The 18,973-nt window shown below is 35.5% G+C and overlaps 2 protein-coding genes across 2 annotated transcripts in view; one reads left to right on the top strand and one right to left on the bottom strand.

The window, feature by feature from the left end:
* Nucleotides 1-1,514: 1,514 nt before the first annotated feature.
* On the bottom strand, nt 1,515-17,013 carry RPAP3 (RNA polymerase II associated protein 3). The gene is made up of 16 exons (XM_009327594.1): nt 16,857-17,013; nt 16,119-16,259; nt 15,498-15,620; nt 14,201-14,328; nt 13,476-13,597; nt 13,035-13,105; nt 11,941-12,072; nt 10,394-10,521; nt 8,598-8,719; nt 8,104-8,174; nt 7,844-7,960; nt 6,639-6,850; nt 5,224-5,419; nt 4,466-4,563; nt 3,120-3,220; nt 1,515-2,012 (listed from the first exon to the last, which is right to left on the bottom strand). The coding sequence occupies exons 1-16, from the start codon at nt 17,007-17,009 to the stop codon at nt 1,921-1,923; spliced, it is 2,007 nt and encodes a 668-aa protein (XP_009325869.1). The 5' UTR covers nt 17,010-17,013; the 3' UTR covers nt 1,515-1,920.
* A 1,178-nt stretch (nt 17,014-18,191) lies between these two features.
* The window catches only part of XRCC6BP1 (XRCC6 binding protein 1), an 8,763-nt gene continuing 7,981 nt past the window's right edge, over nt 18,192-18,973 (top strand). The window contains exon 1 of the mRNA XM_009327689.1: nt 18,192-18,285. Within this exon, the coding sequence (XP_009325964.1) occupies nt 18,192-18,285 (94 nt within the window). The remainder of the gene's footprint in view (nt 18,286-18,973) is intronic.

Below are 18,973 nucleotides of genomic sequence, written 5' to 3'. Positions count from 1 at the left end.
ACCAAATATACAGCTTATTCTCATTAAAAGCATAGCAGACTCAAAGTGGAGTTCTAGGTGACTCCTGGCCTACAGTTTTCAAATCTTTGTGCTATTGTCTTGCTTTTACTACTGTCAAGGATCCATATCACAACCACCTGTTTTCATCCAACAGCCTTCAAAAAGCAGCTTCTGAGAATGTACCAAATGCTCTATTAGTATAGCCTAGTCAGGCATACACCTCTGCTCTACACTGAACAACTCGTAACAGTGCATAAGAAGTTACATCGCATCTACAAAGGTGTATAAAATTACTTCAGTAATTACTCCCCCTGCCCTACTCTGGCTTCTCTTAGTTACAGCAGTATCCCTGATATGTTATCAGAAGTGCTTTACAACAAGGGGAAGAAAAGTTATCAAGTTAACTTGGGACACACCTAGTAGTAACAGTTCATACCCTAGGTAAGCTGCAAGCAGTGTTACACAAAGGCTCTTCTATTTCCCCAGTAACCCTGGCTATTCTCCTAGTGCTCAGTTCCAGGGCTAATTGGAAGCTACCTCAGGGATCTAGTGCTCCATTCATGTCAGTTGCTACTCAGCCCAAGGATGTAGCTCAGTTACTTTTTAACCGGATTATATCTGAACTAGGACATTACACAGACTAAAACATTACACGTTTTAAAACATTTTAAATGTTTTAAAATTAGTTTTCTAATATTGACTACATAGAAGATAACACTCATAACCTTTTCCTATTAACGCATCTTGGAAGTTTGAAGTCTTTCTGAACGCTATAGCTGTTTAATCATTCCTCTGAAAAAGAGCACAACTACCAAAACAAAAACATTAATGTCAGAAGGCTTCCATAGTCAGAGAAGCATCAGTAAAGCACAAGGGCTGAATCAGGATGAAAGCAAACTGACAGAATATTAGTATCAGCAGGATGAAAGAGATAGCGGTCAAGCCTGGAGACACAGGCAAATTTTTATATGCCACTACTCGGATACTACAGTTAAATCTTACAGTATACTTGACAAGTGCTGCTATTTCCTTCTTCTGGTCATGTGAAGAGTGTGAATAGTTTATTATGCCTAACACTATTTCTTATCTCATCTAAGAATTTCAGGTGATTTCATGCCTTTGTCTTCTTCATACTGGAAAGGTATTCTGCTTAGCTTCCTGAGGCTTCTTAAGGGCTTTACCTGGTTAGGAACAACTGACCCAAAAGATAAGTTTCCTCAGATTATTTTAAAAGTACTCTCCAAAGACGACAAAAAGTGTCTTTCCGTACACTTTTACTTTAATCCTACAGTATTTGGCTTCCTCCTATTCTGCAATTACAGTTGAGGTTCACAGGAATATCTCAGCTGTCAATGCTAAAACTCAGCTTTTGGGTAAACTCAAATAAAAGAATTCTGGGATTTTTTGGCCGTCATACCTCAGGTTTGCTTTGCACATTACATGTTCTGATGTGATGTATCCTTAGAGAAGGATGATGTAGGCACCTTAATAAAAAAAAATTCCTTAAAAATTTAGTATCTTCAATTCAACACTCAGTTTATTTTCTAAAATAAAAAACATGCACATTTGTAATATACATCATTTGATTCTTACCAAAGACATGTTTATAAATACTTTTTTCCTTTTAATAAAGATCTCTATCTACAGTCCAAATCCTGAATGCCAATCTGCCCAACTGTTTTTTAGGCAAACAGATTCCACTGAAGACAATGTAGATCTGTATTGTTTCAGGTGCTAGAAAGCAAATGTACCTGCAGAACTAGATAATTATCTCTTCAGGCACTTGCCATTTGGCTAAACCAAGTTTAAGAGTTTCATCACTTATACAAAAGCAACAAAATTCCAGTCTTTATAGGCTTCTTCAGCTGATTTCCACATGAAAGTAGCGCAGAAACAGAAATTTACATGTCAGTCATCTCACTAAGAGAAAATGCCGTATTTCTTCTCCAATTCTTCAACAGAAGCATCTTTCAATCCCACGTGGTTCACATGACTGAACAATACCTGTGTAACTGTAAAAGAAAATCCCATCGTAAACTGTTATTTTGTGATTCATACTCTTAAGGTAAATCAGTACAGCTCCTTCCTCAGTGAGAGTAAGGGTTGGATTACATAGCCTAAATATAAGTAAATTTTTAGAACTACTGAGAGGATGAAAAAAGTAGCAAAGGGAAGCTCTCACTTTGTTTTGATGCCCAAGAGTTGCCTAACAACATTTCCTTAAACAGGTATATAATCCTGACAGCATAAACAGACAGCTTTTTGTTTACTATCCTGGCACTATGCCATTAAATGCAGAAGATAAAAGTTAATGCCAGATGGCAGACAAAGCTTACATCAGGTTAGAAGGCGTGAATGCGATTTTTAAGTGGTATTTACCTGCACTTCAGTAAGTCAAACAAGCAATTTTATTTTAAGGAGATTCACATATCAAAATTTTGAAAGTATAATGGTTATTAGTGAAACTCAGCTGTAGATAGTACATTTGACATTATTTGGTCTCAGAGAAATGTTTTGCTTTAAGTGTCTCACTGTTACATAGTCTGTCTGGTGTGCTAAATAAAGAAAGTGTCTGAGACAAAACACACTTTTATAAACCATGAACTCAAGCCAACGTCAATCTGAATTGCAAACTAATCTAAGTGATGCCTCAAGAACAGGACAGAGACGAACAGGCTGAGTGGTTTAGAGACGTTTGCATTCTTTTTGCCAACAGTAAAGTCAGGATCACAAAGAAATGGTCGTAAATTGTGGAAAATGTGTGATTTGGATACCTTGCATGTCAGATATAAGATTTCATACAAATTCATAAATTTGTAACACTACCAGCTATAAACTGAAAATGCTAGTGAAGCTTACTGTATCAGACTAAAATGCAGTGGTATTACTGATAAAAACAAAAGGATTTAGCTGTAGGTTTCACATCTTAACAATTAATAAGGAATCAAAAGACTAAGAAGAGTTACATGACATTCATATTAACTTCTAAAACAATCAAAAAGCTAGACAACTAACCAACCTTAACTGATTATTACGTGGAATAAACAACAAGAATAGCACTAAATTTTATGTATTTTTTGCTAGAGTCTACAGTAGGACAACTAAAGTGAATTACTTACTTTTTTTCTCTGAGCCTGACATAAACATTACTGCCATATCAAATCTTTTTAATTCAGATAGCCTCTGGAGGATTTCAAGGATGAGCGATGGCTCCTCTTTCCTGAAGAAGATTATTAGAAATATAAAAATAACTACTGTTGATTAGAAAGATTCAGCAGCTGCAAGCAATATTAAAGACTTCAGGACCAAGAAATTAAAGGACCAATGGAGCTCCCTTCTCTGTTTCTCTCATATTCTCTGCCTTTCTCATCTTTCCTGTTCGTTCTTCCACCCACAAAGCATGAAGTCAACATCCAGAAATCTTTATGCAAGTATCCTTCTGATACAGAGCAAGAGTGAATAAATGTAACAACCTAGACTGATGCAAACTGACTGCTGTTCACCTACAGAATAGCTATTATTGTATGATTTAATGCTTACACCTTGCCGTAACTTCACCGTTTTTGTATGTATCAGGGTGTGTGAGGGGAAGTAGCACCTGTGGTCATAGGAAGCTCAGCAAAAAGCACATTACAGTTGCCATCATTTTTATCCACAGAGAAAATTCCTACATTGTGTTCATTTTACATTCTTCTGGTCAACAGTAAAACAGGCACTGTCTTTGTTACAAATACTAACAACAAATAGTATTTTTCTTTCGTAACTTGTCCTGTCTCCCTCCAGAAGAAATGTCTTTTACCTTACTGCAAACAATTTCAACTTCCTAGCCTTTATATGCTATACCACCAAATGAGGACTGTATCTCTTAAGATGTCATGTTTCACCCACATGATGGATATTTACTTTTAAAGAAACCAAGGGAAAGGATAATATTCATTTACTCCATAAAACACCACCCTAAAGACATTCTGAGTGTGTGCTCTCAGGCAGAGTAATTCAGAGAAGCGGCACACCGCCTCTGACAGGTAATTAAAAGTCAGAACGCATCACATAAGCATTGCACAAAAATGAAACCCTCTGTATTTCTCAGCTTTAGAAAGTTAATATAGAAAGCTAGTATTGTGCAATTATATGTGATAACAGAATATACACAGTAATAGGAACAAAAATTATTTCATACAGTCTAATATTCAGTTTCCAATGCTGTTTAGCAGAGCTGAATTCAACAACATACAGTAAAGGCTATTTCTTTACCTCATTTCTATCTGATTTTTCAAGATATGTTTAATTTCTTAAGAAGGAACAATTGAATCATTCAAATTATTGCATCATGCTCATGTAATGCTGCATACTGGAAATAATTTTGTAAGCCCAGTGGTGGGGCTAGGGAGAAAAAAAAAAAAACCCCAAACCAAAATACATAATAGCGATAAGCAATGTAAAACAAAGGAGGAGTTAAACTTACTCAATGTAGAAATCATGTAGAATTTTCAGTATCTGGTTAAACAAGTCTGGATCTAAGGATTTCTGGAACAGTTTTGGATAAAGCGAAGGCTCTATTTGCTTTGGAAAAATTAAAAGAAAGTGTTATTTTTAGGCAAAAAAATACAGTTGAGTCATAAGAATTAGAAATGAGTTTTTAGGATGTCTTGGACTGCTGAAATGCATGAAAGCAAAAAAAGAAAAACAAATCATTTGCGCTATTTGACATTGAACATTAATTTGGGGGTTTTGTGTTTGTTTCTTTGTGATGATTGCTAGCTTTTTTAAAAAGGATTCTAAGCAATTTTTTTGCAAAATATAAATAAGCAGAAGTACACATTAAGTAGACTGATGTGTTTCAAGCATTTCTTCAGTTTAAAGAGATAAGAATGCTGCTATGTCTAATTACCCTAGAAGCATTCATTTGAAAAATTAGAATTTAACATGGTTACTAATGTATTTAAGTGTTTACTGAATCAGGGCCTATGTTTGAAAGAAGAGACAGATTATGCAGAGACTGCACTCAGAGTGAGGTAAGTGAGAAGTCAGGCACAAGAGGAGAAATACTCAAATGTGGATCAAACTACTTAGTATTATGTGAAGGCAATTAAAGAAAGGGACTACTGTACACGGTTAAGACACTCTAAACATAGCTACCCTTTCCACCTAAGTTTGTGCTGTTTCTTCAATGTCAGTTGAAGAAACTGTCCAAGCACTGTCAATCAATACTACGTTTCATACCTTCAGGTACAAGTACATATTTTCCGGGCAGTCTTTCAACTTCCTGAAGTCAGACTCAAGCTGGAAAGCATTTGCAGGAATGGCGGGGACTGGAGAAGCAGATCTAAATGACCTTTTGATTTCTTTTTCTCTCTGTTTGTTCACAGGGAAAGGTGGATGCAACATTGATGAATCTCCTTTCACACTAGCAGGAAGCCTGCAAAAAGATTTTGAAACACATAATCAAGAAAACATTTAAGGAAATCCTACACTGAGACCTAACTGGCAACCTTTTAATTCCTTAAAAATCTAAAATACTATCAAAATTCTGAAAAATAATGTATTTTAGTTCAAGCGGGTATCTAAAAAAACCCTTCAAATTATGGAAGCTTTATACTTGATTCACCTTTTCTAAAAAAAAACCAAAACCAAACAGAAAACCCACATCTGAAAATACTTACAAATATAGTCAGTTTTTCTCTACTTTGTTTCTGGAAATAACTGCATTTTATGGTACAGATTTCTACTGTACACAGCTGCAAAAAAATATTACATTTCCACAATTTCACAATGCAAAACAATAACCATGTCAAATGAACAAACCAACACTGATTACAGTGGAGCTCTTTTTTGTCCTATAATTTGTCAGTTAAGTCCGTTTATTTTTCAGAAGTTATAAAATGGCTAAGAAATATACTTTTTTCTTCAACACTTCACAGTAAATCCATCTGACTGAGCTGGAAAAAGTAGGTGTGGGATAGTGTTTCTTGTAGAAATTCTTCAATCATAATTCCATAGAAAGTATTTACTATTAACACAATGAGATGATGCCAATGCATACAGAGCTTTCCTAAGCAAACAAGTAGAATTCCAACACTTAGCAGGGATAAAGTTAGGATAGTGGCTTCTATACTTCAGCATAGTTTCAGCCAGCCAGACTTGAGTTTGCCGAGCCAACACAGCGGAACTTGGGAACTTTGAGCAAGCCTGAAGTTATCGGCTGCCTGCTCAGCAGAGGAAAGAGGGCCAACTGTCTCATCTGCTCCTTTTCTCTTGCACAACCGGTGTGCAAAGAATGTTCAAACTCCGCTCAGAATCTACTCTAAAACATTACAAATAAAAATCACAGCTAGGGAAGATGGAGTGCACAAGGAAGAGAGTATGGCATACAGGAAAATACTATGAATTTCTTTCTATTCGAAATGTAAGAACAAGACTAGTTTTCCATCTGACACTAAATAGATCATACTTGTCTCAACCACTACATGATCAAAGAGGCAGGCATGAAAGAACTGCACTTCCTTTCAATATTTTCTTTTTAATTCAAATTTTCCAAAATATGTTCGATACCTCAGCACATGTAGAAATCTGAAAATGGAGATTACATTTCAACTACTTTTACCTTTTAAAAAGAGGATCAGAATTTTTATACTTACTGTAATGATGATGTATCACTGATTTCTTCTATTTTCAAGTGCTTTGCTTTTGGAATGTCCATTGTAGTCAACTGATCATCCTGATCTAGATTCTCCGTTGTTTCAACACTCACTGAATTCCTCCAGTTATTGACTAAAGAAGTAGTGCTGGGCAAATCACTATTTGGTGCGTCATCATCAATTTCTTCAATGGCTATTCTTCGCAAAGGCTTCTAAACAGAACACATACTTCATGTCATGCATGTAGCCTCAACATCAGTGTATATACAGGCCCCAGATAAACAGCTGTGTTTAATTTTAAATAATCTCATGATAACCAGTTTCATCTGTGGTGGTGCACATGGAAGATACCTTCAATGAAGATAAATATAAATTATATATTTAACAGAGGTAAACAAACATTTTAAAATCATCAAGAGCAGCACACTACAGTACTCCATACAAAGTGTGAGCATGCTTTGTATTTACACAACTCACTGCTGAATGTATAAAGATTAAATGTACTAAAAGGGGAAGCCTAATACATAAAGCTGATATTTCTCTCTGTATTATCATATTTTGTCATATGTAACTCATTAACCTGACTAGAACCATTGATAATTCACAGTCCAAAAATACTGCTTCTTGAAAACCAATACCGAGCTATTCTACAGTTTATATGGATGAAGATGCAGGCTCAAGGCTCTTGGGTGACAAGGGCTCAAGCCCTGGGTGACACCAGCATGACATGGGTAGGCAACGTGTCTTATTACCACTACAGCTGCTATAGAAACTGTAAACAGTAGATGAAAAGAAGGGAAGTTTACCCAGAGCTTTCTCAAGTCTGCAATCAAACACGGAGACTCAGCTGCCTCCCCTTTACTCTCAACCGCAACATTAACTATGGACCCAGGAGAGGGTTGTGGGATTGCCTCCCCATTTCACATTATAGATATATGCATAGACCACGTTTCCTGTGTGTGGTACTGTAGGTTGAATGCTTACACCATAGCTACTGTTACACATACATGGAAATGCTGAAGTTATGTTCTTGAAAAATATCAAAAGAGTAGGTCTGTAAATTTTGAGCTTTCCACAGGCAAGATGTATCTATCAGGAGTTAGTCTGCATAAATAAGCAAGAAGTGGATTTTAACTTTAAGCTCTACTTTTCCTATCATTATAGAAAGCATCTCAAAAAAACCCAAACCACAAAACAAAACTTACTGTTGATTTCAGGTGTAATGGATTATCAATCAGTTTCACTATATTTTTTATTTCTGTTTCTTTTATCAATACTGCAGGATATTCTTGATGAGTCCACTGTTCTTTCTCCGCCAATTCCTAAAAAAAAATAGTAAGTTGTCAAAAGATCAAAAGTTTGAGGAATAATTATAAGATATGTTAAAAATTATGTAATAAAGAATGAAAACATTCTATTACTATAGGCCTACAAGAAAAAAAAAACCAAAAACAAGTATACATACATTCCTTATTTTAGTGAGTTCATTTATTGCTTGTTTATTTCCAGGTTCTAGCTTCAGAACAGCTTCAAAATCTGAGTGAAAAACAACATATGAAAACTGTAGACATTTCAAATTACAAAGTACTCCTGGTAAATTTTTAAACCTTCTGTTTTCTTTTCACAGCTTTAAAATAATTAAAAGGCAGGTAAGTCATCCTAATGCTTATATCATGACCTAGTCCTAAACACGTTTTTCAAACTATTTCTTACTACTTATCATAAGCAACAATAGTTGTGATTTCACACAAAACTGTCTTCCTATCATGTGGATACCAACACAAAAGGTTTTATACATATTCAATGAAACACAACAAAACCCCACCATTCTTAACTTTTGCACCGATAACTTCAATTAGTTAGCAATTTATTTAATTGCTCTTAGAAGATAAAAAAAAAATCAGGATGTCCTTATACTCATCTCTTACCTATCACACTTAGACTAATTCAAAATCGTACCTTGCACAGCTTCTTTTAGCTTTCCAAGAGCAACTCTAGCAGCTCCTCTTCTGGCAAAGGCTTTAGAATAGGAGGCATCTAACAGCAGAGCTTGTGTACAGTCATTTTCTGCCTCTTCATATCTCAGCAAAAGAGTAGTACAAAATTAATAATCAGTTTCAAAAGAGGCAGTTTCAACTGAAAACACAGAGCTACCCAAAACAAAATATGAAGACAGACCTTAACTACCTATATACACATAAATACACACCATTGAGCTATAACGTAAAATAAAAGTAAACATATAAAATATGATTTCTCAGCACCTTGAAATTTCGGCCAAATCTTTTGGTATCTCATGACACACTGCTGACTCTTTATCATCAGAGAAATTCACTTTCTCTGTGAAAATAAATGCTTAAAGCCTGTCAGAGCAGAGTCCACTTTAAACATTAAATAGCCTTAAAATGAAAGTCAGCATCATAGCTTTGTACTTCTGAAAAACAGCAATACCATTACAAACAAACAAAAAAATACAAGAAAGGAGAAGCAAGCTTATATGAGAATAAATTTCTCTACATCTGAATTTCTGTGACTTGTCCTTAACTATTTCAGAATGAGAAGTCAGTATATCCTTGCATTAAAGTCATTTGCTTCATTATAACATCAAATTTCCTCATCCCAGTTATGTTTAGTTACATTAGATCATGATTCCACTATATGCATATTAAAGTATTTTCATTTATTCCTCTTCTCCTCCTTCAATCTACCATTAAATTTATGGAAACTAATTTTTTTGCAGCTCTTATCAGTTCTAGAGGTTTATAAGAATACCAATGAGCTTCTGTTGCATTTTATGTTTGGGTCCTCTTTGAAATATAAAGACCGATGATATACTTATTTATCATACAGAATTGATTTTCTTGCTTGGTCATTCAATTAAAGTATCACTTCCTCTGATTCTCTGAGAACATTATTTGCATTATGATGTCCTCTATGGCTTCAGTACTAAATTACAAATGTTGTGTCAGAAATACTACCTGTGCAGCCTATTTTATGATCTCATAATTTGAGATCAATGTACTGTCTCTACAAATACCTAGCCACGTCATGTTAGAACAGATGACCAACATAATGCTCAGCTCCCTGCTTCTCATGCTACCAGTTTAAAAGGTCTAAACTACCATACCATCGGGGAGTCAAAAAAACCCCAAAAAACCCCAATCAGACTTCAAAAATGGTCATATGGAATTTCTCTCATTTGCTAGAAAGCATGCATTTCCTACTGTTACCGGATTATTGGAATAAAGCTTAATTAAAAATAAACGAACTACTCATACATGTCTCCATTAGTGGAGTTAAAGAAAAATATTTTAAAAGATGACAATTTCCAGAAAAAGCTTCTATCCATTCCCTTTGAAGTCACAAGTTATAATCCACTTTTTACAGTGCAACATTTAGTAGCTGACTGAGTTTCATAGTCAAAAAAGACACAAAGCTTTGGGCAGGTCCTTTGAGAAAAGTGATTAACTAGAATTTTACACATATGAAAGAATGAAAATCAAACTTTAGAAACTGTAATTTCATACTGATGTTATTTTATTCTCTCAGAACTTTTCCTATGAAATGCATTGTAAGATCACACATATTGAGTTGTTTTCTCTCCCCTACTACTTTCAATATGATTTATTCTATATTGAATTCTAGAAAGAACTAGGAGTGACAGTAACTGAACTTGAGTTAACATCCATTAGATCATTCTTCCGTCTAGTTCACAACAAAGAAAGAAACAGTATTGCACATGCAATCTTACTTACTTTTCAATCTTTAGATAGGCCATGGCTCTGTTAGCTGGCAGAAGCGCATTGGTGCCATCTGCTGCTATACCACGGGTGTAACATTCTATTGCAGCTTCATACTTTCCTTCTTTGAAATAACCATTACCCTGTAATATTTAGGTTAGAAAAAAAATAGCATTGAGAAAGATCTAGTGCAATGAGTTTTTCTTATCCTTTTCAGTAGACAGGGTCACCATATCAAGATGGATCACAAAGAACACAGATCACAAAGAACACCCATATCAGGGCACATATTTATGGCATATTTCTTCATAGCTAAGCTTGGAGGAGGACCACAAAAGTTATCTGAATTTTTTCTAGTGCTTCAAGGGTAAAAAATTTTTTGCTACATACTTTTAAGTCTTATTTAAGATATGCATAACCTGGGATTTTTCTTTACTCCTGATGTACAGTATAAGCCACCCTGTACCTCCTGAATTTAAATACAAGCTGAACCTTCACAATTCCCCTTTCAAGACGACTTTCTGCACGGCACAAACCTATCTTTATCCTGCTACATCCATGAAACTGTTATCCTCAAATATTACTTGGGCCCAAATGTTGCTGTTGTTTTCTAACTAATGCTCCGTACAAGAAAATTACATTACTTTTTTTGTTTGTTTCCAATAAACTAAAATTATCTTTTGCTTCTCAGTACTAATAAAAAAAGACATGTGTTATCTTCTCTGCTATTACTATACACCCGGGCAAAAAAAGCAAAGGCCACAGTTCAGACTTGACAGGATCCATGTTGTCAGGAACAGGCCCAGAGTGAGTCAACTCTGCTACCATGAAGTACTGCATTAGACTGAAATTTCTTTTCCTGTGGCCTCTTCAAACTTTTGTTCCTTTTACCTACTTAAAGTATGCTTTCATTCATCTCCTACTAATTATGTCTTACAACCAGTATAGGAAAGCTGAATATTGATAAAAAGTCAGGAGTAAAATAGCTAGGTAAGGGAACAGAAAGAAAAATGTTTTAGTTGATAGTGTTATTTCTTAATTGCAACAGTGGGGAGATGGAGAATCAATAAGCCAACTGTGAGTCAAGACCATGTATCCAGAAATACATTTTTATTGTCATTGTTGCCTGCACTCCCTGAAGTCCTTTTTATAATTACTTTCCACCATATAATCAGAGGTTTGAAAACACAAGAAATAGTCCACAATTCTACTTGGACAAGCAGGGGTCAAGATGCATAGAATACTGGAGAAACAGGACCTTTGTAAAATACAGTTTGAGTTTTACTTATCTTACTACATATTTGAAATTTATCATGTACAATTTGGGCTGTAAAAGCTACCTTGTATAATTATTCCTCCAGAAGAGTCCAAACAGAACTCACTGTCCCCCTCCCCTTCCTATAGAGCCCAAAATGGAAAACAATCAAGGTTTTATCAAGGACATTGTATTTATGAAGTTCAAGACAGTATCAGGTTTAATTTTCACATCTGCATAGCTAACAGCACAACACAACACTTTTCTTTGCTAGTTCTCTTCTGTTCCACCAGAACCTGTGACTTACCAGATCTTTTTCTGTAATAGCCTTCTGCTTGAGCTGCTGGTCTTCAATGTGCTTCTTCTCTTCACCTGTTAATTCTCGTCTGACCGCATCTTCAAACTCTTTCTGTTCTGAACTCTCTCTTGATGACAGAGCCTGCAAAGATGTAATTTTTTTACTCAAGAAGCATTTCCCCCACTTACACATTTTCAGAACATAAATTATGATAAATTCTAAAATTAAGATGCAAAAATCTGCCAAGCATTTTAACAGAAGTGCCTGTGTTCTAAGTTGAATGCAAATTGAAGAGATCATTCTAAACTGTTCTTGGAAATGTATTTCTATGAGGGACTGCGAGTGAAAATATTACTTGGTAAATAAAAAGTATGTAATTTCTGAAGCACAATGTAAAACGACCCATGGAAACTGTCTACATATATTCCAATTCACAAATCATTTATTTCTTCAATTACTGGAGACTTGGGGTCTTCATTCTGAAAATAAATTTTTCAAGCACTTTCAAAACTACGGTTGAAGAGGTATATGCATATTCACACAGTAATGACAGGTGAGCTTATATTTACTAAGGTCACCATAATCAACATTCTCTCCCTATCATGAAAGGGATCAGACTTGCAGTAGAGTATTATGTTCTGTTAGGCTTAAACCTACTTTCTGGTTTAGCAGACCACAACAATCAGTGGGACTATAAGCAGGCTAGCAGTTCAGCTTTACGTCCGACAGAACACACAGGTTCTCTCATATGTAGTGCTACCTTGTACCAAAATACTAAGCATGACTGAAAAAGCCATTAACGCAGGAGGTAGAAAAAACATCTGAGGGCAGATTTAAAAAAAAAAACAAACAACCCAAAACCCCCCCCGTTGTTGGTGCACACACCCAGTCTTAGTCTGCCAGTCCACCATGACACTGATGTTTGCATACATGCTAGCTAAGCCAGAAGAAACTCAATTACAGATTTTGACCTCGGTGAACTTCAAATGCCAGAAAAAGCACGAGATTTTGTTGAATTCAGTTCTTGTTATAAATACAAGTTGATACAGCTATAAACTGAACAGGGTACATTAATTTATGTTAGGGCCTATTAATCTTATTACCTGATCAATTTTCTTCAGTTCATTTTTTGCTTCAAAGTTGTTTGCATCCAGCTCTAAAACTTTTTCATAATCTATCAGAACATCAGAAAACAATGTTTCAGATAGGATCTACAGTAACCAGAGTATAAAATAAGAGCATTCTTTTGAGATAACCCTTTTCTGTAGTTACCTAAAAAGCCTGAGATATTACAAAGAACTAATTATTCTAAGACATTTAAAGCTGAATTATTCTAGAACTACTAATATCTACAGTAATCATTTAGACTTGCTGCTTGAATTTTACCTTGCCAGAAGGATATGCGATGTGGCATTTCACTTCTTTGTTTACAGGAAAACAAAATTAAATTCCTACACCAAATAAGCAAATCACACAAACTTTAATCAAGCAGACAGATGAACATTTTGTATGTATTTTAAGAAAAGAATTTTAAAAAGACCCACCTTCTTTAGCACCCTGAAGATTTTTCAAAGCAAAGCGAGCGGCACCTCTTCTGGCATAAGCCTTTGTGTAATTTTTGTCTAAAGCAAGTGCTAAATTGCAGTCAGATTCTGCCACAGAGAACCTTTCAAAAATATGAATCAGTTAGTTTGGACACATCTAGGTAACAAAACCCAGAACTTCAGCAAGTTAGCTTACTCTGAAGCTTTACAGGTTCTCTCTAAAGTGGAAATCTTACATGCTTCAGAAGCAGCACAGAACAAGTATTTAAACATCTCTCAATTCAGAACACATTAAAACAGGAAAGGAAAACAAAGGTCAACAACCTCTACTGCAACAGAAAGAATAACCAACTCTCCTATACCCTTTCTTCCCCCAAAACAAATTTAAGCCCTAGAAATAGAGCTCACTGAATCTGAAAGGCAAATTAGATAGTGAAGTTTCTCTCTGTTTTTTCCTTTTTTTGAAGTCTAACACTGCAACACAGAAGATGGTGAACTTCCAGCATGAAAGCAGAGAGAAAAAGAGATGAGAGAGACTACCAGATTCCTTATCCTGGCAATTCCTATTTTACTTTGAAACTGCAAAGCAGGTTGCAACAGCAGTCTTACACAGATTGTATTACAGCATGATAAATAACATAATCAAGACTTAAAACCAAACAAAAAAATCTGAAGGTAGCATTTCAAAGAAGAAAATATTAAGGATTTAACAATACAAATCTTACTTTTTCATTCTATAGAAAGCCGATGCTCTGTTTGTGGGCAATACTGGGTTGTATGGATCAGAATGCATCCCTCTAGTGTAGCATTTTATAGCTTCATCAAAGTTCCCTTGTTTGAAGTAGTTATTACCCTGTGAATAGAAGAAAGTCTTATTAGCAAGGTACTGTACACTGATAGACACATTACTAATTTTTGGTGAAAAAATTCAAAGCTTGTATTTTAGAATGCTCAAACATTTTTGTTTAACATCTCTCAAAGTACTGCTTTACTGTGAAACATTTAACTAAAATATTCTAAGTATCTCATATTAAATATTTCTCATGATTTATGCAATAAGAGCATTTTATTATATACTGATTTTCAATATCTATAGGTCACTTCCAGAAACCTATAACAAGCACATATATAGCTGCTTAAATTGCCATAGAGAGTTACTGAAGTTTTTTTGAGTTTTTAGTAACTACATTTGGCATCTTTGCTTTCCAAGGTAAATATTCTCCTTTCTGCCTCTTTTTTATCTCGTGTGCCCTCAATTGCTTCCCTGCAGCCAAGATGATAATGGTCAAAGACACATCAATTTCTCAGTGTAGACTGCAGATTATACATCAGGGAATTTCCACAGCAGCAGGGAAAGAAGGCAGATGTCACCCATACAGACAATAAAAAAACCCCTAAGAAACTCTACTGAAGAAAAGTACAAACTGACAGATGGTGTTAGGTGATTTGTTTGTAAACGAAGAAGTTTCTCAGAACCACAGAAGGTGCTATACAACTTAGCCTATCTATCTCACATGGCACCGAGCATGAGACAGGTCTTGCTGTATTCTACTTGCAAAATAAGGTAAAACTGAACTGGTACCAACTTGCCATTACCAAGGCAGGGAAGATGTATGGGTTCGCCCATCATTCCCAGAGGTAGCAGCCTCGCAAAGGGACTAATCTTAAATTCTTGGGGATTTAATTTGGGGCATTCAGACCTTGTGTTCAGGTAAACACCAGTTTGATCCGTATGACAATTCTATACAGCAATCCAACTTCTCAAAGCAAAAAGCCACCAATACATTAATCATCATAAGTGTACTTTAAGCAGAGTCTGACAGGCTTTGCTGCAATCAGTGATGAGAAGAAACAGAAATGCATTAAGAATTTTGTATGTTGGAATAACAGGCAGGAAAACAGACATAAGTTCCAAACAGGCACTTCTTCCACCAGTCTCAGTGGACAATCTTTTCAAAGAAACTACAAATGCTCCTATGCCTAAATTGTAACTTTGCAAATAACAAACATTTACGCTATAACCTTTTCCTTCTCTGCAAGAGCCTTTTCTGCATCTATACGAATTCCATCTTCTTCAGAGTCTGATTCTGGAGATACAGAATCATGAGTACTATCTTCTTTATCAAGTTCTTCAAGTATTTTATCCTGAAATCAGATAAAAATAAACTATTATCTTTGTTATAATTTAACAATACAAAATAAATCAAGTAAGACTTTAGAAGAATTAGTAGTGTGTTTTTAAAAATCTCTACTGCTTAAGTCCTCTTTACTAAGGAGTATTCCACACTTCAGAAGTGAGAGATCTATCCTCTAATACTGCCAGCTGTATTTAGTCTTATATTCTACAAGAACTGTGGCCTTTTATTAGACCTATCGTTAAACCACTTTTTTTTTTTTCCTTAAAGTCATATTTCAATCTGCTGGATGAGAACACAGTCAATAGAAAACTCAAGCATTTCTCAATAATCCAAATTTTAAACACATAACCTTTCTGGGAGAAAGCTACTTTCTGTGTTCATACAGTACCCAGCACAGTAAGATACTGACTTGTAAACTGAACTCTCGGCACTATGACAAAATCTTATTTAAAAGCAGAATTAACTGGGGACAAGACTAGGTTAACAAGCAAGTATTCTGACTCACCACATCAAGCTTCCCCCATGCTTCATAATCGTAAGACTTGATCTTGTTTTTCTTGTTTTCCTCAGTGGTTATCTTTGAAGGGACTTTACTTTTGCTTTTCTTCTTTTTCTTAAAAGCCTTGTTTCGAATTGGTGGCAAATTCTAAAGTGAAATAAGTAACATTATAAAATAGATGCGTGAAAGTCACTTGTATTGAAGAATCTATAGATACTATATCTAGGTATAGGTACTATCTACTGGCTAGCTTTATTTTAGAAATTCCTCGAGGAAGCTGTTCTTAGGAACTCTACAAAACCACTAAGGACAGCAAGTATAAATCTTTCAATACATAATAATAGCAGATATTACATGTATGATACAAAGTTAAGTTTCAAAAGACAACTCTCTGCAGAGCATCACTGAAGAATAACATCAATCCATTAAAAGTCAGCAATAAATAAGACATACTGGCACTGCAGACAGAAATATTCTCCTCGATCTACCTGGAATCAAGTAAAACTTTACTAGCCCCATCACCTCCAGAGGCTACTGCCCCATAAGTCTGCTGGTGAAACAGTTTACAGAGGAATCTTTGGTCTACTTCAGATGAGGAACAAGTCAGCTGGGTTAGCTCATACCTTCTATTCAGATCTTTTAAGTCAACACACGCAATTTTGCTGAAGCAAAAAGCAGTTATTATAAACACTATTACATTATGAATAGCTGAGTTAGTATTGACACCGGACTTGTGATTTTTACCTCTTCTGGGACACCGCTCTGTTTCCGTAGTTCAGAATCCACTTCTTTAATATCTTTTTCCCAGCTTTCCAACTCTCTCATAAAATCCTGCAGCTCTTCAGCATTTTGCTTCATTTGCAGCTGTAGTTCTAGCGCTTTATTTGGTGCGGTCATTGTTATCTGCCAAATTTCAAGGAAAAAACTTTCTAAAGAGAACTTGAAAGTATGTACTGAAGGAAGGTAGCTACTTCAAAATGAGTTTGCCTTACATGCAAGACAGGCTTCCCAATAGCATAGTAGGAACAGTAAATAGTAAGAGACTAAGAAGAAACACAATTTAAATGTCTTTTAAAAAATGAAGGGAAGCCATGTTATTCAGATAAAACAAAGTATATCGGAACAAACAGTAAGTCATGCTTTCCTAACTAAGTGTACGGTAAAGGGCCTAACAAGTCAATGAAAATCCTGAAAGTGATAACAAGGTGGTCTTAGTTTAAAGTAATTTCTGCAGTGTTTCCCAGACGACAGAATGAAGAAAACTTTTAACACGTTAACATTTAAGTTTTAACTAAAAAAAAACAATGAAGATATACACACTGCCTTGTATCTGAATAGAAACAAGACATCTGGCAAACCAACGCCCAAAAGCACTGTTGGCCTCAACAAGTAAGTACACTTAAATATGCATGTGTTTTTAGCACAGGAACAAGTAAGTGCATGAGGTGTTTTATTATGAACTCTAGTGAATTATGAGGCCAGCGTATTCTTCGAATGTGCTCTTTGTATGCATCTGTAGCCCTTCAAGTCCCTAAAATACTGTTTAACAACTACTAATGCTTACTAGCCTTCATAAATTTTGCTATCTTAATTTTCGTGTCTTAAGTGAAAGACATTTTATTATCACAGAAATATCAAATCATGAGCAAAAGTAACCTTAAAAAAAATTCTTGGTTACAATTCAGAAAAAAAAACCAAAAAAACCACAACAAACCCACATTTGTACAGTCCATAGCACAAAAAGCTGAAAGGATGAAGCAAACATATTTTGAAAACAATCATGATTAAGTAATTAATGATGAAACTAACTGCAAACTTAGACAAAGAAAGCTATGAATGGTTGATAACAATAACCTCTTGACCGAAAGAGCTTCAGGATGCATTACAATCCTCACATATAAATAGGGTATATATAGAGATAGTATACACAAAATTTTTAAGGGGGAAAAAGGACTAGTTTTTTTTTATTTATTTACTTATTTTTAACATCCGATAAGACAATAACATAATAGCACAGAAATATAAAAATTTATGGGCCGAAGCTAATGATTTGTGCAATACAATGTGCTGTCCATAACTATGGACAAGAGTCTCATAAAAGATGGAAAAACACACTGCATGATTACTAGTAAACTAATGCTACCAGAGCAGAAGTGTTTTTCCATCCTCACGAGTAAGCAGCTGAGGAGATGCCCTGCTGCAGCAGTTGTGCTTCTCCCCAGTTTATACATAAGTGGTAACACGCTTAACCCTTAGCAACGTATTTTCCCTAAAATCTTCTAAATATTTAGTCTATTTGAAACAAAGTGGAAAGAACCTTTAGGTGAAGCCAAAAATGCATATTTTTCATCATATTTCCAATTTAGGTGTTTGTGACATTTTTTTCCACCTACAACTGTTACTCCATACTGAATTGTCTCCGCAACATTCAGCCAGTTGAAACCTGGGCATGGACACACCAAATATTCCATACAGCCTACTGCACCTTGGCCAACGGTAGCTAGAACAAGATGCCTCACAAGATGCAAGAAACTACACTGCGATCTCTTGGAACTTTTCTTTTTTGTTATCACAGACTACAATAATACTCTTACGCATGTGAAAATCTGGTATGAAATCTAGCTGTTTGTTTTCTGGCATTCTAAAGTGCCTTGCACAAGCGTATAACGTAAGCCTGCTCCTGTTACCCGCTAGCCTAACGCTGCTCGCTGCATTCAGCCTAGCAACGACCTTAATCCACGCGCCGACAGCAGACCCTTTCGCAGTACAGCTCTTACACCCTTCAAAAGGCGGGTTTATTTGAGTCTCAAGGCTAGGGCCTTTCTTCGCTCTACCCAGCACCCGAGGGCTGCCCTGCCCCA

Source organism: Pygoscelis adeliae, unplaced genomic scaffold (genome assembly GCF_000699105.1).
Source record: "Pygoscelis adeliae isolate BGI_AS28 unplaced genomic scaffold, ASM69910v1 Scaffold113, whole genome shotgun sequence".
Lineage (NCBI taxonomy): Eukaryota > Metazoa > Chordata > Aves > Sphenisciformes > Spheniscidae > Pygoscelis > Pygoscelis adeliae.
The sequence above is the reverse complement of the archived record's forward strand: the minus strand, read 5'-3'. Positions and strand labels throughout refer to the sequence as shown.

Coding starts and splice junctions, on each gene's coding strand:
- RPAP3 (XM_009327594.1), bottom strand. CDS start 17,009: ATGACCGCACCAAATAAAGCGCTAGAACTACAGCTGCAAATGAAGCAA. Junction 13,598..14,200: donor GCTTTCTATAGAATGAAAAA/GTAAGATTTGTA, acceptor TATTTTTGAAAG/GTTCTCTGTGGCAGAATCTG. Junction 2,013..3,119: donor GTCAGGCTCAGAGAAAAAAA/GTAAGTAATTCA, acceptor TTTCTTTTACAG/TTACACAGGTATTGTTCAGT.